Source organism: Balearica regulorum, chromosome 12 (genome assembly GCF_011004875.1).
Source record: "Balearica regulorum gibbericeps isolate bBalReg1 chromosome 12, bBalReg1.pri, whole genome shotgun sequence".
Taxonomy (NCBI): Eukaryota; Metazoa; Chordata; class Aves; order Gruiformes; family Gruidae; genus Balearica; species Balearica regulorum.
This window is the reverse complement of record NC_046195.1, coordinates 15,527,451-15,551,454: the sequence shown is the minus strand read 5'-3', so window position 1 is coordinate 15,551,454 and position 24,004 is coordinate 15,527,451. Positions and strand designations below refer to the sequence as shown.

Here is a 24,004-nt window from a genome sequence, read left to right as displayed (position 1 = left end):
GGAGACTGCAGAATGAAAAAGGTTGAGAACCGGCAATTCAGTTGCAAAATGGCAAATAGGATTCAAAAGAGGCAAAAGAAGACCCAAACTGAGCAAACATGTGGGTTGGTGCATGGGGTAAAAAAAGTCTTCAAAAAAACCCCCATAAATTCAGCAAACATCACCAGAGGATTTGTTTTCTGCTCATGCAGACTTTCAGTGACATTAACTGAGATTAAAATAAGCTGGTTTAAATAATAGTAACAATAAAAATGCTGTTCAAAATGTCTTTCCTCTGAGATGTAGCCCCATCCTCCTCTCAGTACCAGCTCGCCTGCCAGAGTGAGCTGTGGACCAGTACCTTCTGGGGGCCAAGCCTGCCTGCATGGTTGAAGGGCAGTTCAGCCAGGAGTAGGAGTAGTTTCCTGGAAGTTAAGTCTATCCTTGCAGTTTTCTAGTGGCTGGGTGTTTCTCCTTGTGGCAGGAGTGCCAGCATGGGAAACCACAGTGGTTTCTCTGTCTAGGCCATCACACTACCACACAAGTCACTGATGGACAATACTGCTTCAACACAGATATCTTAGAGAAATCACCGTCGGCAAGTGTACAATGCGACCCCTAAACACCACCCCAAACACAACCCAAAGGCCCCAAGACAGCCTTCACCCAAGAAGGTTGTGTATCCTCAGCCTTTACCTGGGGAAACCTTGCCTCCTTGCCTGACACCAAAGGGGCAGATGGAGCTGTAACACTCACTGAAAGCTGAAATCAATGTCAATCATTTGCCTGCACAAAAATCCTTCGTTTCTATTGAAATAACTTACATAAAATAGCACTTCGTTAAGACAAGGTAGGGGAGGTAATTTAGTGTACTTATTTATTTATTTTTGTTCTGCTTTAAGCCTATCTATATGAAGCTCTCATGCAAGAAATTGCCTCCCAGTTTAGCTGAAAATTTAAAGGACACTTCTGAAAAAAAGGAAAAAAAAAAAAAAAAAGGCAATTCTCCTTCACACAGGGAATTGGCTGGGTGTGGGGGCTGAGCAGAGGGACTGCGGGGAACTAAAACAATCTAGCCTGCTTATACTGAAACCAGAGCCATTAGAGAACAGAAAAAATGCAGAGAAAATTATGGTATTTGTAAGAGTTTGAAGCAGAGAAGGTGGGCCTGGGAGAAGCCCAGCAAGGATGAAGGTTTGGAGAAACCTTCAGGACTCATTTAGATGAGCACACACCATTTTGTAGTGACTGCTTCCTCAAAACCATAGTTCTTCCCTGACCAGGACTCTCTTCTGCCTTGCCACAGCTCACATCTGATTTTCACTACCTTCACGATTGCTCAGTCCTCACTGGGAAATAAGTCCTTGCCCATTTCCTTCCTCTCCCTGTGTCCCAGTAGGCTTCCTTGCTCCCTTCCCTTAGCACTATTTGCTCTCTGTGTTCACTTCCTCATTTTCAGTATTGTTACTTAAAAGTTTTGAAGTCTGGTGTCTCAGGCCCTTCCCAGTCCTCGCTGTCTTTGAGTACCAGTCCAGATGTCCCATACTAGTAACTGCCAATCACAGCTGGGGAGTATGTGGGAGATGGGATACAGAGGAAACTGCTTCTAGGAAGCAGGGCAGGGGGGAATAGCCCAACTTGCTGACTTTTCTGGCATTTCTTCCTCACTCTAAGTTTTTCAGGAACCTGCATGCTTCTGGACGATAGCTTCTTACCACGATGATGAGGTTTCAGGAGATGTTTAGCCCTAATTTGAGGGTATACCCTCCTCTGTGTGATCCAGGAAAACAAGTGGGATGAAATCCCAACTATGCAGGCTAAGCAAGCTGAGTACTGGAGTACTTGCCTTTTTTTGGATATGACATATGACTGCTTCTCCATCTGGAGCCTTGCCTGTTGATGCCTGCTTTTCCAGGCATGACTCTTCATCTTTGGCCAACTCTTTTCTGACAACTCTCCATTACACAGTAATGTGGCTTTTTTATGGATTGATGTCAAAATAACTTTGAGAGGCCACACTGTCATTTATATGCCCCTTACTTTGAATTTTCCAAGAGATTTGTCTGTTTACCCTTTACCAACAGTAAATTTAGTTGATGGCCAAAGCTGAATCACATGATGCTGCCAACAAAATAAATACTCCGTTTCTAAAGGGCTAGCAGTATAGTAATTCTCCATTTGTCAAACTGTCCCAATAGACGAGAAGATAGGAGCCTTTCACAGTCCAAATTAGAGGTGGAGTCTTCATAAGTGGAACACCAATCCAAGAAGAAGTGGGGCAGAGAGTTTAATTCTGGAGGAAAAATAGTTCTCTCCTGCATTGGATGGATTGTTTTGCGTTTAAAACCATCCTGCCTCCATCACTTGAAAACAAGATACCAGCTAGCGATTTCACACTAGAAAAAAGGATAGGAGGAGAGAATGAAGAGCGAGACAGCCGTGCCCTGAGCGGTGTGGGCGTGAAGTTCCCTGTTCCTTCAGAAGTGGAGTTCCTTCTTCAGAAGCGGAGCTCGGGCAAGAGCGGGCAGGGACACGGGGGAGGAGGCGGCGCGGGCGGCCCCGGGGCGCGGCGGGCGGTGCCGCTGTCCGTGGTGCTGATCCGCAGGGACGCGGCTCCCGACGTCTGTCGCTCCGCTAAAATCTCCAGCGTGCTTGGGCCTTTTGATTGTTATTCGTGGGGACTGAACTGGTGTATCCTCATTGTGAACACTACTTGCACTAAACAGGGGTTGTATTTTTTTTTTTTTTTTAAAGGGAGCACACCAGACACTTGTTACTGAAAAGGTGCAGGGCTCCAAAGCTGTGATATCATCCAGCAGGGTCTGGTCTCTCCCAAATCTGTTCTTACCTTAATTTCAGTTTTCAAGAAAGCCATAAGCCAGGATTTTTTCTGTTTTAGCAGAAGAAGGAGAAAAAGGAAATTAAAAGTGAGAGGAGGTTTGTAGGATAGAGAGCTTCTCCTGTCCTGATGGCCAATGTTCTTGGTTGCCAGGGTGAATGTTCTGAGTCTTTTCTCATGTTCACCAGTAGATTTTCTTCTATTATAAATCAACCAGTGTCTTTTCTGATATAATGTTTGTTTTCTTGGAGCATTTCTCTTCCTCTCTCCTGCCATTCTGTTCCTAACATTGTAGTGATCTTCAGTGCCTCTCAGTATCCACAGCCTTTACTGACTTCAGACAAAGTTGTGGGTGTTGAACCCCTTCAAGGTTTAGCCTGGTGTTGCACAAGAAAGTTTAGTTACACAGGAACAACAATTCAGTCCCTTGCTGATTATTTCTATTGTCTCAATCCAGCTACGTAAGGCTGGGGCTGGACTCGAACAGATCACAGCCAGAATCAATCCCAACCATCTCTCCGGCAATCAGAACAACCTGCTGGGAGCTGAGTAACAGCTGAATTCTTCGTGAGAGAAATTACAGATATAAAACCAAAATCAAATGGACTCCTTGTGCTCATTCAACATTTCAAGGCATATTTATAGGTACTGCTGCATTGCATCTTAAATATCAGAGTTTGAAAAGACACTGGATCACTTCTGTTGGGGAAAATAGTATTTTTGTTCTGTCACTTTCACTGTCTTTGCCCCTGATGAAAAAGGAGGAGAAAGACACTGAATTACACATCCATTCAGCCCCTGATGTCTCTTCTTTGGGCTATTTGGATACCACTGAGATGGATCTGTGAAGATAAGGAGATCTGAAGGTCAGAACTGGAGTAGGAAAAAGGGAGAGCTGGGCAGGAAGCTGCTCATGAAAAGCTGGGGGTTTCTTGCTGTACAAAGCTGGCAAGGGCCTAGTAAATGCACAGATGACCTTGCAGTCTAGGTCCTAGTTGAGTCCCTTCCTTAGACTGCTCCACTGTATCTCTCTCCCCCCTGCTCTCAAGTCTTGCTGTCACTGGAAGGAAAAGCTTAAAAATCTTACCACTGATGAAAATCCCTGCATAAGGGAGATAATTCCACCCTATTTTTTCACTTTTACTTTCAAGAAGAGCTGGGAAGATAATTTTTTAGATGTTAAGATTTTAAGAAGGACGATATTCTTCCAGAAGTTTCATAGGAAAATTGAACAATGGGTCAGCATTTGTTATAGAGAGGTGAGGCAGAAAGCATATGGCTGCCAACGCCAGTGCTCCTCAATGGTCTGGGAGAAAAAGTACTGAGCAGCTAATAGTATTTGCCTTGGGAACAGTAGTCAGGGAGCCTCGGGTGGGGATGAGTGTAGGTACCAAGCAGAATCAGCAAACTCTTTTGTTTGTCCAGCATACCAGAATGAGCTCTATCGCATGCCTGAGACTCAAGTCCTGGGTAATCTCTGTGGCATAGACATTTAGGAACCATTGTGGATAGCAGATGGATGCTGAATGGTGAAAGCAGATGACAGATTTTGGGCAGTGCAAAACCAGAAGACCTCAAGTCCTGAGCACAACAGACAGTTCTTGATATTAAATCAAACCAGCCACCTGAGCAGAAGGGAGTCACGCAGCATTGCACAAAGCCAACATACTACCAGAAATGGGAGGGCTCTTGCAAAAAGTTCCACCTCCCTTCCACCCTTAACACACATACACACACTGCCACATACAGCAAAAAATATCAAGTTTATGTGTTTCCTGAAATATGGTTGGCTGAATAAATACACTTACAGAGAACTCTTTGTAAAGCAATAGCAGAATGAGTAACAGTGCATCGCTACCATGGGAAATAAAAAGAAAAGTAACCCAACTGCAATTCAGCCAGAATCGTTGCAAACCCCAAAGGTTGGCCTCTTTTTTTTTTTTTTTTTTCTTTAATGTGTCTGACATTTTATGGCATCAATAATGCAAACAAAGAGGAAATCATATTTGCAGAACACTAATGCACGGATGTCTAAAGTGAAATACAATACTGATTACTTTTTAAATGAAGCCACCAGGTTTTGATGTGCTGTGTTGGTTAAATTGGTCCATCAAATTCCTTCCAAAGCAAATTCCAGTCCAAAGCAGCAGCTTGACCTTCTCTATAACCTTGGGTAGCCTTTTCAGCTGTATTCTGATTGGGGGTAGTAAATGTTAGTTTGAAGCAATCTTCCTGATGGGCCTGATTACAGAAATGCCAGGGGCACATAACTCCATCTGAAGATGAGGGGAAACTATGGGCATGTCCCCTCTTCATAGACGGTCCAAAGCCTCTGACAAATGTAATGGTAAGCCTACTATGAAAAGCTGTGAGTGAGAGGATGGGGGGGCTCTGAAAGAGATTTCTAGAAGTACTATTGAGATTTCACCCTTAGGGTTAGTGGCTAATCTGTTCGGCACCTGATAGCTTGTCTCTTGCCTAGAACCTCCTGCAGATGACTGCAGAGTAATGTCTGAGTATGAAAATAAGCGTATGAATAAGCAAGTGTGGCAAAAACACAAAAAAAATAACCTTCCTCTTCCATTCTTTTTAGATGCTAGTGGGTTTTTTACGAACAAGTATATCTCAGAGAGGTATCTTGAGAACCCCAGATGGGATTGTCTCTACCCACACAAGAGCAAAGTTGTCGTGTTCCTGCCTGGGAACTCTTGCTGCTCAACCTACTCTTACAGCAAAAGACTAAAGGGCTTGGGGTCTGTCTTATGCTTCCAACTTTATGGCAGGACCATTGAGTTCAGGAGTCAAGAGACTTCTTTTGCAATGTCCTCTGACTTGCACTGAGTGAACTGTGTGAACTTCTTTAATTCATGTAGTTTTGGTTTGGTAGACAGAGTTAATAGTGTGCCTGTGGGCTGGTGGGTAGGATTGGATGCCGTCATCTCACGTCAGCTGGGAGTTTGTCTGCCATTTAGTCCTGGATCACATCTGATCAGAGCATGGTATGTGGGGATTGTATGTGTTGGAGTTAATCAGTGCAAGCAGCTAATTGCCACTGGTTAACTAGTGCCTTTTAATTAGGACTGTGTTGCTGGGTGGATACATGAAGGGAGCTGTTTGTCACTGGTAAAAAATGTCAGCCTTGAGATGTAAACTTCTTTGGGGAATTAAAAAAAAAAAAAAAAAAGAAAAGAAAAAAAAACCAAACCAGGCTGGAGCTACTGTCACTTGAGCACAGTAGAAAATCAGTTTCAGCAGAACTGCCCTGGATGAGGTTAGAGTCACGCTCTGCTGGGGTCAAAAATGATAGCGGCTGCTCCCCGACCCTTTCTCCTGTGCAGAAGGGTGGGACACTATGGGCTTCAGCTGGGATTTACAGGAGATACCCCACATGCATTACAATGAGCTTTGCTGTAAAATTCACTGCACAGAGGTTAATCTAGATGTCAACACTGCCTGACAGCAGTGAAATTACTCCGGGGCAGTGCTCCTTCTGAAGTCTTAATATAACAGTCAATTCCATCCTGCCTGCAGGAAATGAAAGTTTTCTGCTTTGTGTGCGGAATCATTCGGCGCCAATTTTCTCACTGTTTGAAGTCCAAACTGTTTGTGGTCTTGGGATTCACCTCACATTAAGACTTTTGCTTCATTTAAAAACTCTGCTAGTAAAGTCCTGAGAACTGCAAGGACAGGAGCCTCGCAGGGAGAAAAAGAAGAGGGCAGGGGGGAGAAATCTTATCTCACCTACCACATTGAAATCAAACAGCTTCACCAGCTCTCTGTGCTCTGTAAAGGGAGCCATTGCAGAAACTCAGCTATCTCAGTATCAAGCAGCAAAGACTAGTGAGGTTAGAAGCCAGCAGAGAGCAAGAGAAAGCATGCAAGAAGACATTCGGACCTCCCAGAGCCATGATTTTCTTTAACGGTATTTCAGTCCTTCCCTGCTGGGATCTTCTCCTAAGAAGCCAGTAGTTCAGCGGTTAAACACCCCCTCGGAACAACTGCTCAAGTTTTCAGCTGTAGGATCAGTCGCTTGTGCTGCGCGGGAGATCGGTTCCCACAGAGGACTCCTGATAGTGTGAGGAAGCAATGGTTAGATTTGTTGTGCCTCCTTTCCCCTTGGAGAGATGCTAAAATTGTGGACTAGCAGAAGGGAGGAGGAACCAATGGTCATTCCTTTAGTCTGAAAAGACCTGTCAGATTGGGTCTGTGAGAAACTCAAGCCATCGAGATGAAATCAACCTATCATCTCACTTAGCTCAGGCCCTGAAGAAAGCTGTAAGATTGTGTTCTTCTTTCTCTTTGGTCTCTTATCTCTTTCTACAGTTCAGTTTTTCAAAGTTGCAAGCAATGGGACACCTATCACTTCTCTCAGGGAGCTGTTTCATGGCTCAGTAGCATACTAGAAGGGAATGAGGCACAGGAAAGATGGAATGCTCCTGCGTACCTCTTGGAGCAGCAACTGACATCTCTGCCTGTGTCATTTATGACACTGCTGGCCAGAATGGATATTTTGAAAACACCTACTTTCTCCAGGCTTGAAACTCAATATCCCTGCTTGCAAGGAGAGCAGCAAAGGGAAAAGATTTTTTAGGACTTAGCAGCTACTTAAAGAAATATTAAATGCATACTGGTTTAAGAGCCACATTGAGGCGGGGCTGGGGAAGGCACCTTAGAGCTAAGCAAGTCTGTCCACTCCTGGAAAGCAGTGCCGAGAGGGGATTTTTCTCTTCTATTTTTGGTACTCATTTGAAAACTAGCAGCACTGTTATGTCAAGGCTCCATGACCCTACCATCCATCAGAAAGCCACTGCATCTGAGTAGAGAGTAGGCCTTTTGGGTTGTGCCAAAGCATGCCTGTGCCTGCTGATTCTCATAGCAGAGGAGCCCTGTTAATGCCCATAGCCTTCCAGTTATCAGAGGAGCCACTACAGCACGGAATCACAGCCAGGATCCCATTTATTCACCTTGCTCATCCTCACCATTACCTTTGGACCAGAGAACATGACCTACAGCTGTTAGAAAACATTAGGTACGAGGCATGGCCGTAGTGGTTCAGCTGATTCCTGCCCAGATCAGGAAGCAAAGATGGACATATGATGCACCAAAAATTCAGCTACTTGCATTGCCTTTTCATTAACCATTAGGAGTCACAGTTGGGCAAAGGATGTAGACGCTTCCCCGAGGGGTGGGGGGATAAGAAAAATTAAAAAAAACAAACGACACCTTCTTAAGATGGCATTGCTGAGCAAAATACTGTCTCCACGCAGACTGGCATATGAATGGCTGCTGATCAAGTGTTCAGACCTACTTCTGGTTTTGTGGCCTTGTGGTGACCCAGATCAGCATTCTTCCACCTATATCCTGAATTCAAGGAAACTCATGTATTTGAGTTCTGGGAAATAAGAGCCTTTCACGTGAAAGGAAACAGTTCATGTAGTGTTATACTTCTGTCTGCGGCCCTGAAAAAACATAACTTTTTCAGGCCTTCTTTTAGTTGTATTTTCTTATAGAAAAGAAATCACAAAAAAGCACAAACCCTAGTGATTTTGTTTTCAGGCTGCATAAATGGTCCCTTGCTTTTATTGGTTTCTGTCTCCTTTTTAAACCAGTATTTGCCCAGTGTTATAGCTAACTTTTCCTGGAGCTCTAGTACGTTACTATTTTCTTTTGTTTTTCGCCTGTATCCACAGTGCTACTTAAAATTCTACGCCACACTCCCGAAACCAGTCTCAATTTCCCAACCCAAGATACTCACTTGCCTTCTAAAACCAGCCTTTCCCTTTCCTTGGCTTTTTTATTTCCCCACATATTTTCTCACCTTGTTCCACCCACTCCTGGGGACAAGCAGACAGCTCAAAGCTAATGATGTCTCTCAAGCAAGCAGCCTCTCTAAAGGCATTCCAGATTTTTCACATTTGTCTGTGCAGCACATGTGCCCAGAGTCACCTGTCTGCAATTCAACACCCTGTGGATCCAAGGACAGGCCCGAAGTCAGGCAGCCCAGGCTCTTTTTCACCTCCAAAATACCTGCATTGAGGGATGGGCAAGCTTTGTGTGAGATAGATAGGATGGACTTTCAATCTGGCAGATCATTGCATGTATTCCCTTAGCTACATTTCAGCTTTCATCTTGCAACTGGACAGACTGGAGTGGAAAGAAGAATAATGGCTGGAGAAGACAAGACAGGTCACTGGTGAGCCCCTAGGGCTGGAGCCACATCTACTGCCCACAGTTTGCAGCCCTAGCATGCATCTGTACCATGCACCAAAATAGCACCTTCACCTCCAAGAAAGCATCATTTCAGTGACAGCCTTGGGTGACTGAGCTGGTACTAACAATTTTAATTTTTAGGGAGCAGGATGCAGCTGGGACAGGGAAAACCCCATGGCCCCTTCTCAGCAGTGCTCAGACTGGCGTTCCTCCAAGCTCCCTTTCACAAGCACCCCTTGAGAAAACTGCTGATGGAGGATGCTGGGTGGTGGGAACATCTGCCTGGGCACGCTGGGAATTAGTTCTAGCTTGTCTCAGAGTTGGGTGAGACCTGTTGGTGTTCTCAAGCAGCAGGGATAGCTCTCTCCTCTTAGTAGGGGCAGGACAATGAGAAGTATTTCTCCTGGAAATGGAGAAGGAGAATGAACTTATTTCTCTTTGCCTCCAAACAGTCCCCACACTGACTTATGGCACTCTGTGAGTTTCCTCCCAGATCTGCTCTTCTTCTGCCCTCACATGCAGTGGGGCCACCCCAGAGCCCGTCTTCCTACAAGGAAGAGCACCATCACCCATGCTGATGGGCAGCTCCGCTTCTGGTCCAGGGAAGGTGCTTCTGCAAATGAGGTCTCAGGGTGTTCACCAGGAACTCAGCACAGCTGCTTTCCCTCTTCCCCTCCAAAACTGTCATGCCAAAAAAGGATGCAGCAGTTTCCATCATGTCTTCAAACATAAAACAACTTCCTCTTCCCCCCCCAACAAACCTCCATCCAGCACCAACAGGCCAAAGGGCATAAAGCAGCAGCAGCAGTCGGGGAGACATCGCACCGCAGAACTGCAGCTGATCTTGGTCTTCTGAGCAATTGTTCACAATTGACTTTGACAAAAGGACCTTTTTCCGAAGCAGTCACTGCATTTGGTGGGGCTAACAGTAAATCAGTCAGACAGCCTGAACCTTGGTCTCAGCCACTTCACATCTTCTGGGGACCCATCTCCTTGCCTCTCAGAGACCACTTATTCCTAACCACGCAGCACCAAGGCTCGGTGTCATGCTCAGCTCCTGAGCTCACCTCGCTGTCGTGACCATACAGAGGGGTGGCAAAAGGGACAGGGTGGTGGTGCTGGGGAGGAGAGGAAGGAGGAAAGAAGGAAGGCAAGGAGGATGTAGCTGCTGTGCAGAATGGTGACAGATGAATCTCATTGAACATGGGAACACAGTGTCTGTAGGTGATTTGATAGTGTAAATGCCCATGACATTGGCCAAAAGAGAAATGAGAGCACAAGAGCGAGATAGAGGGATGGACAAAATGGTGGCCTTGCACAATCCGGTGCAGTGCCTGTGAGTCACAAGAGCAAGAAGACATTGGGGGTAAGAGACAGGCAACCCTAGAGAAGGGTTTTCTTTTGGAGACACTGGGCCATTAACAACCATTGCTTGTTCTTCCCTTGTACACAGTCTCCAGTCCTTTTAGCCAAAGCAGCCTGCATACAAAGGAAGCCAGGCCAGCAAGGGCTAGCAACCTTTCAACCAAACTTTTTCACTTCCAAAGGTGGACCTAAGTAGGCAGGTGAGGAAAACTAGATGTCCTCTCCCAAAGGAGCAAGATCCTGCTATTGAGGGGTGACATGGTACGCTGTTCCTGTGTGCGGACTCCTGGTGCCTGTCCACACCCTTGTCTCTGACCATGCCATCTTTGGTGTACATGCTGTGAGCTGCTGGTGCCTGTTCAGCAGCAGTCCATCCAGCCTCCGTTGGCACAAGCCTGTCCCCCTAGCTCAGATCTCTCTAACACACAGAGGAAGGTTACATCCTTACCCCCATATGGTTACTGCCATCCATCATCTCCCACCCCAAGCTTGCACTGCTCTTTACACAAGCACAGAATAACCCACCATCACTGCTGCCACCACGAAGCTCCTTGTAGCAGTGTCCCCTGCCCCCGTCTGAAACCATAAGCCAAGTCATGCCAGAGCCATGGGTGGGAGGTAGAGATTGGCAAGAAATGGATGAGGAGAGGATGTGAAATCTTCCCCTTTCAGTAGCTGGCCATAACCAGGTCTCAGAGTCACCCATCTCCCCTTGCATCCTGGCCATGAATACTACACTGGCCATGGGGAAGGAGCCAAGATCCCTTCTCCATCTCCTCTTCCCCCATCTGCATTCCCTTCCAGGCAAGCACCATATCTGAACAGGCTATTTTTGTGCCAGTTGTTGTTACCTTCTCAAAATTGCCTTGACAATGCCTGTGGCGCCTGCTCCCTGCCTCCTGAGAGTAGCTGCCAAGCTGAGGTTTCCCCTCATCCTCGATTAGCCACAGGAAAAAAATGACCCAGAAAGGTTTTGTATTCTCAGCCCGGTCTGGACGGACGGGATTTAGCGTCTGACTCAGCCTTTCCCCAGGTCAGGATTAGTTCCTGCTCGAGGGTGATGGGCTATAGGGAGGATGCTTCTGTCTCTCCCTCGCTGTCCCCACCACCCCCTGTTGCTGCCTGTCAGGCCTTTATCCTCATTGAGATGCAAGGCTGGCCGCTGCGGCCATCCGCTGAGCCGTCTGCTCCTGAAGGCACCTTCCCCTCCTTTCCCCCCCCTTCTCCCGGGGCTGCCTGTGGAGCTATTCTTCAGCCTCTGCATTTCACAACAGCTCAAAGGCAGATGCATCAATCCTTTCAGGGGATAGGGACGTGAGGAGAATGGCAAGGGGGCTGCAGGCAGGTGTTGGTAGGTTCCCAGCCATCTCGCAAGCCTTGTCCCCCTCCCTGTCCCCTGCTGGCTTATGCCTGAGGCTTGGACTGAGGGATGGGGAAGGGAAGAGGATGGGGAGGAAGAGCACTGGGATATGCTGACCCCATGGGCATGCCCAGCCAGGATGCAGGCACGCTCCCAGCTGTCTGCACGCTGCAGCCTTTCCCCCATGCAGGGAGCAGGAATCCAACCCTGCCTGCTGAAGGTTTACACCAGGGACCAATTTGGCCCTGGTGGAGAGAGCTGAAGGAGGGGGAACAACCCCATGGCCGCTAGCAAACCTGAAGGATGGGGAGAGAAAGGCGGGGTGGAGATGAGAGGTTGTTCCTCCCAAAGTTGCCGCCTGTGCTGGGTGCCCCAACGAATGGCACTCCTGTCTTGCACACTGAAATGGGTTGGGGATGATTCAGGACCGGGTCTCCAGGACCCTCCCTCGACTCCCTTGTGCAGCCACTTCGGTCCCGCTGCTCTCCTGGCCCTGGCACGGGGCAGGAGGGAGGTCTGGGTCCGGCCGGCTTGCTGTCTGCGGGAGGGCGGCTGGTTCCTGGTGTGTGTTTTACCCGTAGGTGCCACAATCCTTTGACTGTGTGTTCGAAAGCCTTGAGTCTATACATTTAAGAATCAGCAAATTAGAAAAATTGTCCTGAAATGTTGGAGGGTGGGAAAAGGCAGGAAGGTAGAGAGGGATGGGGAAGGATTCGGAGGGAGGAAGGAAAGGGGTTGGTAAAAGAGAGTTCATCCAGGGGCACTGCCCTGGCTTTGCGCCCATCACCTGTGGGCTGGGAAGGAGGGAGGAAGGCAAGGACGAAAAGGAAGGACTGATTTCACACATTCAGTGCATATCATACAACCAGGGCAAGGCTTTCCTCCCGGGGCTCCTACCCGGGATGGCAATTCCTCCGTAGCCAGTCTAGAGCCCTGCCCAGCAGCCCAAAACATACTCACAGCAGGGTTACAATTCACTGCTTCATTGCTCGGGGGAAAGATACCTTCTCCTTTCTTTCTTTTTTTTTTTTTTTTAATTATATATATCTTTTTAAGTACTCTTTTCTCTCTTTTTTGTTTCTTTTTGTTTTTAAAGTCTTATAATTTTCTGTAACAGCAGCTTCTTTCTGTATTGGTGTGGAAGTTATATATAGAGAGATATCTATAAATATATATAAGCCAAACTGCCTTACAGGTCGTTGTTTTGTGGGATTTTTGTTGGTTTGCTTTTTGTTTTGTTTTTTTCAGTGTTGTATGTGTAGCAGGCACTTGAGTTTATATGAAGATGTTTGCTTGGGAGCTGAGGGGCAAAGGACTTGGGAGGGGGAGAGGGAAGGAAGGTCGGAAGGAAGGAGCAGGGACTTTCAACAGGTGGCCACTGCTAGCCAAGGATGTCCAGGTAGATTGGTGTGGCCTTGCCCAGAGCATGAAGGATCTTGTAGATCTCCTTGATGTTGAGCCGTTGCTGAGGTTCTCTCTGCCAGCAGCCCAACATGATGTCGTAAACCTCCTTGGGGCAGACTCGAGGCCTTTCCAAAACTCGGCCTTGGGTAATGCACTCAATGACCTGAAAGGAAAAAAAGAAAAGAGATGCTGAACACCAGTTGGGCACTTCCTGGCACATGTCCTGTCCCAGCTACTTCTTGGCTGATGTGGCACAGTTTAGAGAATGGGAGTGCTGAGAAGCCAAGAGGTCTGCAGATCCTCAGCGCTCACCTGTTTGTGTGTTGTTAATGATAATTTTACAGTGAAAAGTTTGTCTCCAGCTGCAGGCTTGCAGTTCCCAAAAACCTTCCCCATTTGACACCTAACTACCTCTATGCACTCTCCAGCAGGTGGTCACAAGCAAATGAAATGAAGTTTCAATTTATGATGTCACTTTTTCCTGCTAATTGAAGAAGAATAAAAAGCCTTAAAATCCTGAAACTAAAGTAATATTTTGCACAGCTGAAATTATATTTTTCTTTCCTGAAAATCATGAGTCCTTTCTATTGCACAGCCCAGGAGAGTTCTATAAAGGAGAGTTCAGACCATCTTTTCCTACCTCCATCTCCAAGGGCAGATTTGCCTCATTTTGACATAGAAAAGCAGCTGAAAGAATGAAATTTCATCTCAAATCACATCTGTGATGGCAAAAAAAAATTTGTGGTGCTAACACTCTGTTCTGGGTCAGGTCAGTGCTGCTAATGAGAGAAATGTGATCTCCTGGACAGCATTAAAGTCTCTTCAGAGGGATGCCATTGGAAAGGACTCCCCTAAGTGTCTGTTTGTGTTTTGCTCATCGGAGGAATGGATGCAAAAGGAAGGTGGGTATGATTTGTCAGAGAGCTGCTATTACTGTCTGGCCTCCTTGGCTGGAGTTGATGAGTCCCAGCATCGCAGTGTGCAAGTGACCTGCCACGCTCTGCAGATAAACACAGATCCCAAGCGGTGTGTTGAGGGAAGCCACCCAGCAAGGGGTGTTTGGAATTTATCATTTATGAATAGTAATGGGCCTGCCACACAGCTCAACGGATACTTATCACTTTGCTGTTTGCATATAAATACAGAGGGGAGAGATTAGGACCTGCTGAAAGCTGGGTGAGGAAGACGCAGCATGCAGAGAAGCCTGCACCGCCATAAAGCTGCTGGCAACGGTGACCTGTGGGAGGAGGTGAGTTATGGTTTCTGACAGGACATCCTGGACATGCACAGGAGCCCTGTGTTGGGCCCTTTCTTTGCAGGACAAAGGAAGGGCATAGACAGAAGTTAATGGACTGGCTGAGGTTTTCAGATGAGGTGATGCCCTGCCTAATCCCTCTGCTCAGGCAAAGTCTCTTCCAGCCTTGAACAAACCTGCTAAAAATGCTTTGGGGGTATGACGCCATGCGGATGTCACAGGAGGGAGCGAGCATCCCAGCCTTGCTAAATGCCCGCACCCTACAACGGCAACACTCGGCCAGCCTGGTGCTTGCTCACAGTCCGGTCCTGGCAGCCTGGAGCCTGGCACAGACTCATTTAACCTGCCCCTCCACAGGGCTCTGCAGCTGCGGCCAGGCTGCCGCTGAGGCTTGCTCTGACTCCTCACCATCCAGGAGCTGGTGGAGGTGTCAGTCCTCTGCAACCACTCAGGTTCTACCCACCTCTGCACAAATTGTGAAAAAAATGAGCCAGCTGAGAGGTGATGTGGCTCCCTCCCACCAGGATAGTCTGGTCTGGGGTGGAAGTCTTCAGCTCTCAGAAAGAAGTGGATACAGCAATACGAAAGGAAAAGATAAGAGTTTTCCATGGATGGTAAAAAAGCCAATACAGCTGTATCTGTGCAGACTTTAGCCAGCCATCCTCCCTCAAGGTTAGAGGTGACTATTCTCAGTCCTACTGCCCTGCAAGAGAAACTGAGGCAGAAAGCACAGGGGCAGCCGAGCTGTCATATTCCAGCGTGCCTATCACCCATGTACAAGCTACACGTGCTCATTTGTGTGTATTTGTATTTACCCTCCCAGGGAAATGCAAGAGCAGCTCATTAAATAGCGTGACAAATAACTTCTGTCGCTGTCGATTCCATTGTTTGTGTCTCTAAAATGTTTGCGTGTGCTACTTTGGGATATACAGTCAGGCCCCATTGAGCACACGAATGGGCAAGTATTAGAGCTGTAAAGCAACACCTTGGATTTGCCGTCTCTGCAACTCACTTAATTAAGGGATCTGTATCCAGAAAGCAGAAAATGCACATTTCTCATTACAAAAGGTGAAATTTCTGAAATCCATTAGATACACAGTAGGATAAAAATGTGCAAGGTTCCCACACACTGCTATGTCAATGCATCTTGTTCCTCTTCTATAATACCCCCTGCTATTCTGAGCAAAAATCTTCCAATGCATTTCTGCTGATGTGCCTCAAACCTCAGCTCTGACACTCTGCTAATCCCAGCCAGCCTTCCCTCTACATTTTTACAGTGTAGCCCTATACTGATGGGCTGCAACTTTTGCTATGCAAAGAAATGAAAAGGACAAACCAGCTCCTTGGGTTCCACCCTCAGTGAACTGGGGCAAACCATATAATAGATATCCCTATGGCAAAAAGCCCCACAGAAATGTGCCACATGCTATATAACAGACTTCAAACACTTTCTCATAAACTGGAGACCATGGCAAGAGCCTCAGCTATAAAGGAGAAAGAGAGCAGAGGAAATTCAGGGCATGACAATAACTCAGATCTCAGCAGTAATTTGGGTATCCCCAGTTCTGACAAACACCGAGAGTTTATCAGGTGTGGCTGTGATGGAGGTATCTCAGGAACTTAGAAGGGAGATACTGAGGATGACTAGTACATGGCTTTGGCAGAGCCCTTTGATTCCTGCATGCCTCAGTTTCCCCAGCTCTTAAACAGAGATAATGATACTTCTCCCACGCCGAAGCCATGGGAGTGCTGAGGAGGGGAACCATCTACGTACGAACCACTTTGCAAGCAATCTGGAAAGGAGAGATGGTAAAAAGTACAGTTCCCAGCTGAGGTGTCTCAGCACTGTTGTACCTCTGTGTTTGAGAGCTGAAACCAGGGCTGCTTCCCATACGTGAAGATCTCCCAGAGGATCACTCCGAAGCTCCAGACGTCACTCTCTGTTGTGAATTTCCTGTACATGATGCTCTCTGGAGGCATCCAGCGGATAGGCAGCATGGTGTGTCCTCCAACCTGGGTGAGGGCAAAGGCACAAAGACATCTGAGTGATGAGAGCTCTGAGGAAGGGGTCAGCCCTGATGTGATGTGGGCAAACTCAGGACCTCCCTGTAAGCAACATCAACAAGGAGCTGTTCAAAAAAGCTGGGCTGGCTACTGTCTCCCTGACCGCCCATGGGCTTTCCCACCAATCCCACCTGGTTAACATGATGGATAGGGAGTGAAATGTATCAAGATAAATGATGTCCTATCCTCCCAAAAATGGGCTTGTAAAGAAATCAAATGACAAAATGCCAAGTGCATACTCCAACCCTACAGTTGGAGGCAAGGCAAGAACCAGGAGGCAAGGCAAGAAACAGTGTTCAGCAGAGTATTGCGCTGAGTTTTGCAGGGCCTCGGTGCTCTGAGGCACCCACCAGAAATACAGCGTGAGGTTTGTCCCTCATCAGTAAGGTTTTCTAAAAGCCATGCACAGGCATCTGCACATCACCTAATTGCATGAAAGATTTTGTGCTCATAAAACTGTGCTACAGGCCTTTTCAAAGAGTGCTTTGAATATGTAAATGACTGCAGGACCGCACTGCAAAAAGGCGATCTGTAAAGAACAGGCTCTTACAGGCAGGAATATCCCCAGCATTTAATGGAGGCAGGAAAGCCAGCCCCTTTGGAGAGTTTGGAAATGGAAGAGCCCATGGGGAAAGTCCCATTGGCATATGCCAAGCCAGGGAAAGGCACTGTCTCGGTCAGGGTCTACCCTTCTCTAGGTCACATGAATCCAGCAGGTTTGCAGGATACATGCAAACAGTTTGAAAGCAGATGGATTTACTTCCAGATTCCCTAGAGATTTCTAAGCAAGTGTGTCTGAGCAGGACAAGTTTTTCTCTGTTCTGTCCTTCTACATAAGAAGCACCATCTGTGGGGAAATAGCTAATTGGTAAGACCAGCCGATGCTGGAAGCAGTATGGCTGCAAGTCTCCAGCACTTGTTTCTGCTCAGGGTAAAGTGTCCGAGGTTTTAGCGGTGATGAGAAAGAGCACTTTTGTGGTGCTGCTTAGAAGACTGCTTGTCTCATTATGGACACCAAAAAGCAAGTGCTAATAACTCTGTAGCACTGCAACTGAATCAAACAGGCAGAAATCTCTCTGGTCCTATGAAGGATCAGGGTAGAAGGTATCTGGTATCTAGGTTTCCAGCATATGTGTGGCTATTCAAAATAATGAGATTGTTGTGCTTGCTTGGATGAAAACGTTTCTTGTACAAGCAAAAGCTCTCCTCTGAGCTGCCAGTTTTCCCAAGCTGCCACAGGTTTCTTTGCCTGATTACAGCAGAACTAGTGTGGGGAAGGGTCAGTACAGAGACACACTGCAGTGCTTGGAAGCAATAGAGATAGTGCTGGGGAGGTGTGTTGGAATAGGGTGTGAAATGCATATGATGCTTAGCAGGCTTTCTGCACGGAGGGTGCGAGTCAGACTTCTCTGGGGTTTGACAGAATTTGGATTTGGGCTTGCAACGTTGTACCCGGAGGTCTGCAGACTAGCGCTTTTTCTAACTCTGAAACAGACCCTACCTCAAAAAAAGAGAAGGAGTTTTGCAAGTCTCAGGAACATCTTTCTTTCCTAAGTGCAGAGGTGCTCAGAACTGATGCACAAAGATAAAAAGCTCATTGCAGCCCTACACCTCCTGTTTAGAGATGGCTTGGCTGGCGCGTTCACGGCTTGCTGCTCTGAACTCCCAAGAATATTCTCCCGTAATGGAAATGGAAGTATGCTTTTCTTTGTTTGTTCCTTTGAAACCGCGGCTGCAATTTTAGCTCTTTCCTGCATTCCCCGCATTTAGAAGTTGCTTTCCCTTCTTGTGAAGGGCTCTGAGGAAATGTTATCAACGGAACAGAACATACATCAAACTTGATTGTTGCAAAAACTGTTTTGTGCTAATGCTTATTTTATCCTCCTTTAAGTAGCACTAACTCTTCAGTTTTCCAGCAATCTCAAAATGATTACTTATTGCAAAGCTCTCTACATCTGCAATATCCTGAATCTTGCAGGATCATTTGAGATTACAGGCAGTACAATGTATTGAGCTCAGTTAACTCCCTTTTGAACAGGTCCTACAGCAGTTCAGAATCTATGAACCAGGTCCTCAGCTTACACAAACAGTATTACAGCAGTATTGCTTGAATGGGAGGGCCCCAATTTACACCCCTTGAGGATCTGGCCCTGAGAGCAGAGCAGAGAAGCCACTAGTCTCATCTCAGTTCTAATAAGCTAAAATATAGTCGAGGTCTTTGGTCTCCTCTAGACATATCCTGGTGATGAACTGCCAGTAAAGTGACATACATAGTCAATGGTTGTCCCAAGGATGTGACGACACAGTCTTGGCTTAGCTCATATGGTGGAGACCAGGGACTGCCAAAGCATTTCTCCCAGCCCTGTATGTCATGAGAAACATATCTTTTACTAAAAATTAATCCAGTTATAATTAACAATCAAATTAATCTGGGGGGAAAAAAACCCCAAGCAATGCCCAGAAGTGTTTGGATCCCCAAATATGCTATGCTCATAGATAAGAAGGTATTCTTTGCATGTCAAACAGGGTGCCACATTTTTGAATGTTAAGCATTACTAGATAGCTGTAAGCAGAACAGGCATCAATTAAACTGTACCATAAAACCACTCCAATGTCTAGCCTAGCACATAAGGCTGACTATTACATTTTAAAGCATTGCCTTTGACTATCCCTTACTGCTTCCCTCGCAAACTGATTAGGATTAAAATTCCCATTTCACAGATGAGAAAACAGATGCAGGAAGGCAGGGAAAGGCCCTGCTCTGAAGCTGTATGGTAAGTGAACACTAAGTCTGGTCTTCCTGGTCTGCAGTCAGCCGTGCCCTGTTATTTGCTGATGTAGCAAAATGATTTAGAGCTGAGCACAGAGGGATTGTGCTACTGATGCCATAGGAAGCAGAGTATGTCCAGGGTGACAGAAATACTTTGCATAACATGTAGTGGCTGTGATCTGTGTTATGCCACTGTAGACTCGCACATTATTCCCATGGCTACATTCTTCTTTTACAGGACCAGCCATTGCCAGAAGCATAAAAGCAAAATGATGCTATTAAATCAGGCTAAAAAAAAAATGATGCTTTTTTTTTTTTTTTTTTTCTTTTGCAAAGCCAGTTTACATGGCACCTTCTTGGCTTTGGAAGGAATCATTATTGTGTCTTTAGAGAGAAGCTGAAAGTTTTTTTCAGTCAAGCCTCTGTTTGCTCAGAGCTGGGCCTGGCAGGTTTCAGAAATAAGTGATCATGCAGGACTGATGCTTGTCAGGAGCATGCGACTTCTGAGTCTTTTCTAAACCAGTCATGTCATCTTTCCACCCCATCGTCCTCCATTTCCCTTGGGAGCCAGGGATGGGAGAACCCAGCCATCATGCAGGTTCACCCTCTGAAGGCCGCTAAGGGTGAAATGTCCTCGAACAGTGGCATTGCAACATCTCCGCTGGAGACACAACCTGGAAGAGGGATTTGCTTTCAAGCAAATAAGGCAAGTAAATCCTCTTCTGTTCCTCTCTTTAAATCCTACGATGCTGCCAAGCTCACCCTTTCTCCTTGTTATTTTAATGCTTCAAAGACCTGCAGACTGGCCTCTTTATCCCATTGCCATGGCTGTCTAGCTTTGCTTGGCATTTTTAGCTCTCTAACTTTCTCTCCCTGGATCAACTCCCCGTGCCCACATTGACATGTTATTCCCATAGCTTTGCTCTTTCAGTTTGCAGTACTATCCTGGTAATAAATAGAGCAATCAGTGCATATCCTTGCAGCGGCCAAAGTTTCCTTCTTCTGTCTCCATTTCAAAATCACAGTATCACCTACTCGTTTCCATCCCTTTCTAATGGATACTCCCAAGTGCATGACCTGGTCCACAGCCACATGTTTCTGATACTCCAGGGCACCTGGCCTCTGCTCTGAAGCCCCATTATACATCCAAGCCTGTAGACTTGCAAGATAACAAGCCACTCCCTTTGAGCAGCTTATTGCTGTATTAGATATGAACCTCAGGGAGCTGGGGGAGGTTCATGAAAGGCCAGTGTTAATGGCCATTAGGGAGAAAGATAATTACTTAATGCTAGTACAGCACTTTGACGATGTAAAGCTATATAAGTGCTATGTACAAGTAGTATTATAAGGCTTGAGGTTTGTCTGCTACCAAGGAAAGCTGGTGTCTGGGGAAAAATTTCTCCTTGTCCCAGCTTTCTGAATGACATCCAGCTGATTAGGAAGGGAAAAGATGACATGTTATCCCCAACGAGTTCAACAGTTTGACAGCTGTAGGTAGTGGAGCAGCAGTGTTCAGCGAAGACTGTGCAATATATCCACAGTTCGGGCCACTAACAGAGATACCATGGAAATCAAAACCAGAGTAGGGCTGAAAAACCCTCATGAGAACGTTGGACTGGTGGGAATCCAGATACTAACACGTTAAAGGCAGCTCTTGGAGCGCAGCCCTGTTTTCCTCCTCCTGCCTCCAGGGTTATAGCCCAAAGTAGCATTCAGAGCGGAGCTACTGAGCTATCCCCTCCGTGCTCACAGCTGAAGGTTGTTACTTCACAGATCTCAGCTAAGAACGGAATTTGGTCTTTGGCATACTGTAAGGCTGTGTTTTATTCTCCTTTTTGTGCAGTTTCCTTCCCAAATTTGAAATAAAATAAAAAATAAATCAGTGCTTTTGTTTTCCTTGGTCATTTGACATTTGCTTTCGAAGGTCATTTGACAGCTTTCTTCCTGTTCCTGGCATACTTCAGGGAGGCTCTGCTCCTGCTCCTGCCTTGGGAAAGTCAGAAGAACCACTGTAGATGTCTTCATGTGGTGCAGCATTATTTGAATACCCTTTTATGTGCAGGAAGCTGAGACATTTGAGTTTGTACAGAATCACGTACCAGTAGTGGAGACCTTGGCATGGTTCCTCTCCAGGAAAAGCCACTCAACACTCAATCCACACGACCTAGTGATAAGACACACATTCTCTGATCGCTGTCTCCGACACACAGTCTCTGATTGCTGTCTCCGTTCCTGCTGCTGTAGGTAGGAATGACCTGGGATCTTCTTTAATTGCAGACCTGGCTGTCATCCCAGGCTGGGCTGCACCAGAACATATGTCCTTTAGACCTCAGCTCTAGGAGCTGGGTGATCCCTGGAAGATACTTAGCTCTGAACCCTCCCCCAGCAGCCAGATGTATGTCCCCATCAGGACGCATTAATTCCTGCTGTGGGCAGGATGTGATATTCAGCAGTTCTGGACAGCCTTGTATGAATAAAAGCCACAGGTGGTTGGGTCACTGGAGAGGACGCCAGGACAAAAAAAAAAAGCGATGCAAGCAAGAAGCAGGAAAAGCTTCTCTGTTTGGCTAAGTTGAGCTCTTGGAGAAAAACAAACAAAACTGCTGTAGAGCGCACCTTTGTGAGTCGAAGTTTGTCAGCTCAGGTTGTCAGCTCAGGTTGGGACATGCGAAGGTGGCTTCTCAGGGGTGAGGCAGAGCGCAGTACATGCTTGTGGCTGGGTCTCCAGGAGGAGACACTCCTTCCCTGCCTTCAGTGCTGGATCCAGCAGCACTGAGAGACATTTCTCTATCATCAGATGTGCCAGTGTTTTGCCTGTGTGAGCCCTGACAGATTCCTGGGCACCTTTTGCAAAAGGGATTGCAAAGAGGGATTAACTCTGACATGCCAGACAGAGCTGAGCTTGGCTGAACATTAGCTGTCCTGCACTTCATAGTTTTAACTGTCACCTTGCTAGACTCTCAAGTACCCAAGCAGTTTACATCAGAGGTAACTGAATTTAAGGGCAAGTTGCGACTGGACGCGATTCCCTAGTACTTTATCTGTAATTTCCTTTCAGCTTATCCAGAAAGAAAGGTGTTAGCTACATCTGAGACTGCAACATTACCAGAATTACTCTGGCCTCAAAAAATCCCCAAGGTGTTCTGAGTGAAAGGCATCATGCATTATGGCCGTACCACCCCCAGGCTGAGACTCTTCTAAGTGATTCAAAAGCCGTCCCTGCAAACTCTCAGCGTAGCCCTGTCCTTGCCTTCAGGTCTTGTGCCTTTGCTGTCCCTGCTGTCATAGCCAGTGCTGAACGTGAGCTTAAAACCAGTCAACAAAACAAAAAAAGCTTCCACCAAACATTTTGACTCACTTTTGACTTGTTGTGTCCTCAACACGCAGCACTCCGCATGTGTCTACTCCACTTTCTGGGAATGGCAGATCTGATCCTCTCCTAATCCTCACTCTCTACAACAAACCGTCTCCTCCGTTGCAGGGTCTGGCAGTGCCGCAGCATGGGGCTTGCTGCTCCCCTGCACGCCACTGACTGAAGACACAGCAATTTACAAGAGATCACAGAGAGTTTTTGGAGATTTACAGAACGCACAAAGCAACCTGTAGCTGTTTCTTCCACTTGCATGCGGCTGTGCTGGGTGTCCCAGCCTTGCCCAAAGCAGAGGAGATGCAGGTCGCCTGCTGCCAGAGGGGAGAGGGTTGGACTTACCCAGAGAGAGCATGGGGAAAGGAACCAAATGTCCCTGTTGTGAGGTGATGTAAGGAGCCAGATGGCCTTGCTCAAGAGCAGGAAAGACTGACCAGGCAGGGTTAATGCAAAACTGAGAAGGGGGTGAGACCTTCCTGCTGTCAGTAGGACTGTTTGGCAAGGGACTGTTTGTTCCCCCCAGATGCACATACTGTGTTTAAACATGAGTCTAAAAATAAAGCCTGCCATTGACATTGTTTTTCCTTACTTCATTTAACAATCTAGTTGCTTTATGACCTGTAATTCTGAATCACGTTGAATCAAGCCATGTAATTTGCAAGCAGGGACAGCGGCCTTTCTCCCCCTTCCCCTCATCTCTGCTCCACTGAGTGTGTTTTAATCCCACGGTTTTCAGCATTCCTAATGAGCCATTAACAAGCTGCCAATTACTTATGCAAATGGAGGGGGGCAGACATGGAGGGGTGGCTGTAGCTAGAGGTAAATTCTGCTACCTCAAAACGGCCTGAGATAAATCACTGCTGCTCTAAGAGCTGCCTGTACCCAGGAGTCCTCTCAGTTATATTATCTGCCATCTAAAAATGCCAGAGGTAATGCAGAGGATGGTTAAGAAAAGGGAAACAGAGGAGTAATCGCACATATATTTTTAATTATGTTTGCCAATAATCTATTTGGTATGCTCCTTACCACAGTTCACCCCTCCCCTTTTCTTCCCAGAACTTAAAGCAGCAGTACCCACTGCTAGGAAAGGGCTGCACAACCAGCTTGAAGAGGAACAAAGGCCAGTTTCTCATTTGCATATAAGTAAATGCTCCAAAAGCCATGATCTCCAACACTGGGACACAAACTGTGAGAAGCCCCTGCAATGCCTCATTCAGCTGGGGAGAAGTGGGAGCAGAGCAGCTGTAGTTTGCAAAGCACCTAGTAAAGAGGTCACAGAGGCCACCACCAGGTCCTAAACCCCTGTCCTAACAGTTGCTGCTAGAGCCCTCCCAGGTGAAGGAGAGGTGACCAGCCTCCTGATCCCCTGGGCCACCTACTGAAAGTTTCTT

General features: G+C 46.7%; 1 protein-coding gene across 4 annotated transcripts in view; it reads right to left on the bottom strand.

Annotated features, from left to right (window-relative positions):
- Positions 1 to 10,750: 10,750 nt before the first annotated feature.
- Positions 10,751 to 24,004, bottom strand: part of NTRK3 (neurotrophic receptor tyrosine kinase 3) — a 218,397-nt gene continuing 205,143 nt past the window's right edge. For all 4 annotated transcript variants that reach the window (XR_012837450.1, XM_075764640.1, XM_075764641.1 and 1 more), the window contains 2 exons: positions 16,267 to 16,425; positions 10,751 to 13,320 (listed from right to left, as the gene is read on the bottom strand). Coding sequence is in view for 3 of the 4 variants with exons in the window: in XM_075764640.1 (XP_075620755.1) it covers positions 13,135 to 13,320; positions 16,267 to 16,425 (345 nt within the window). In the remaining variant the exon portion in view is untranslated. The remainder of the gene's footprint in view (positions 13,321 to 16,266; positions 16,426 to 24,004) is intronic.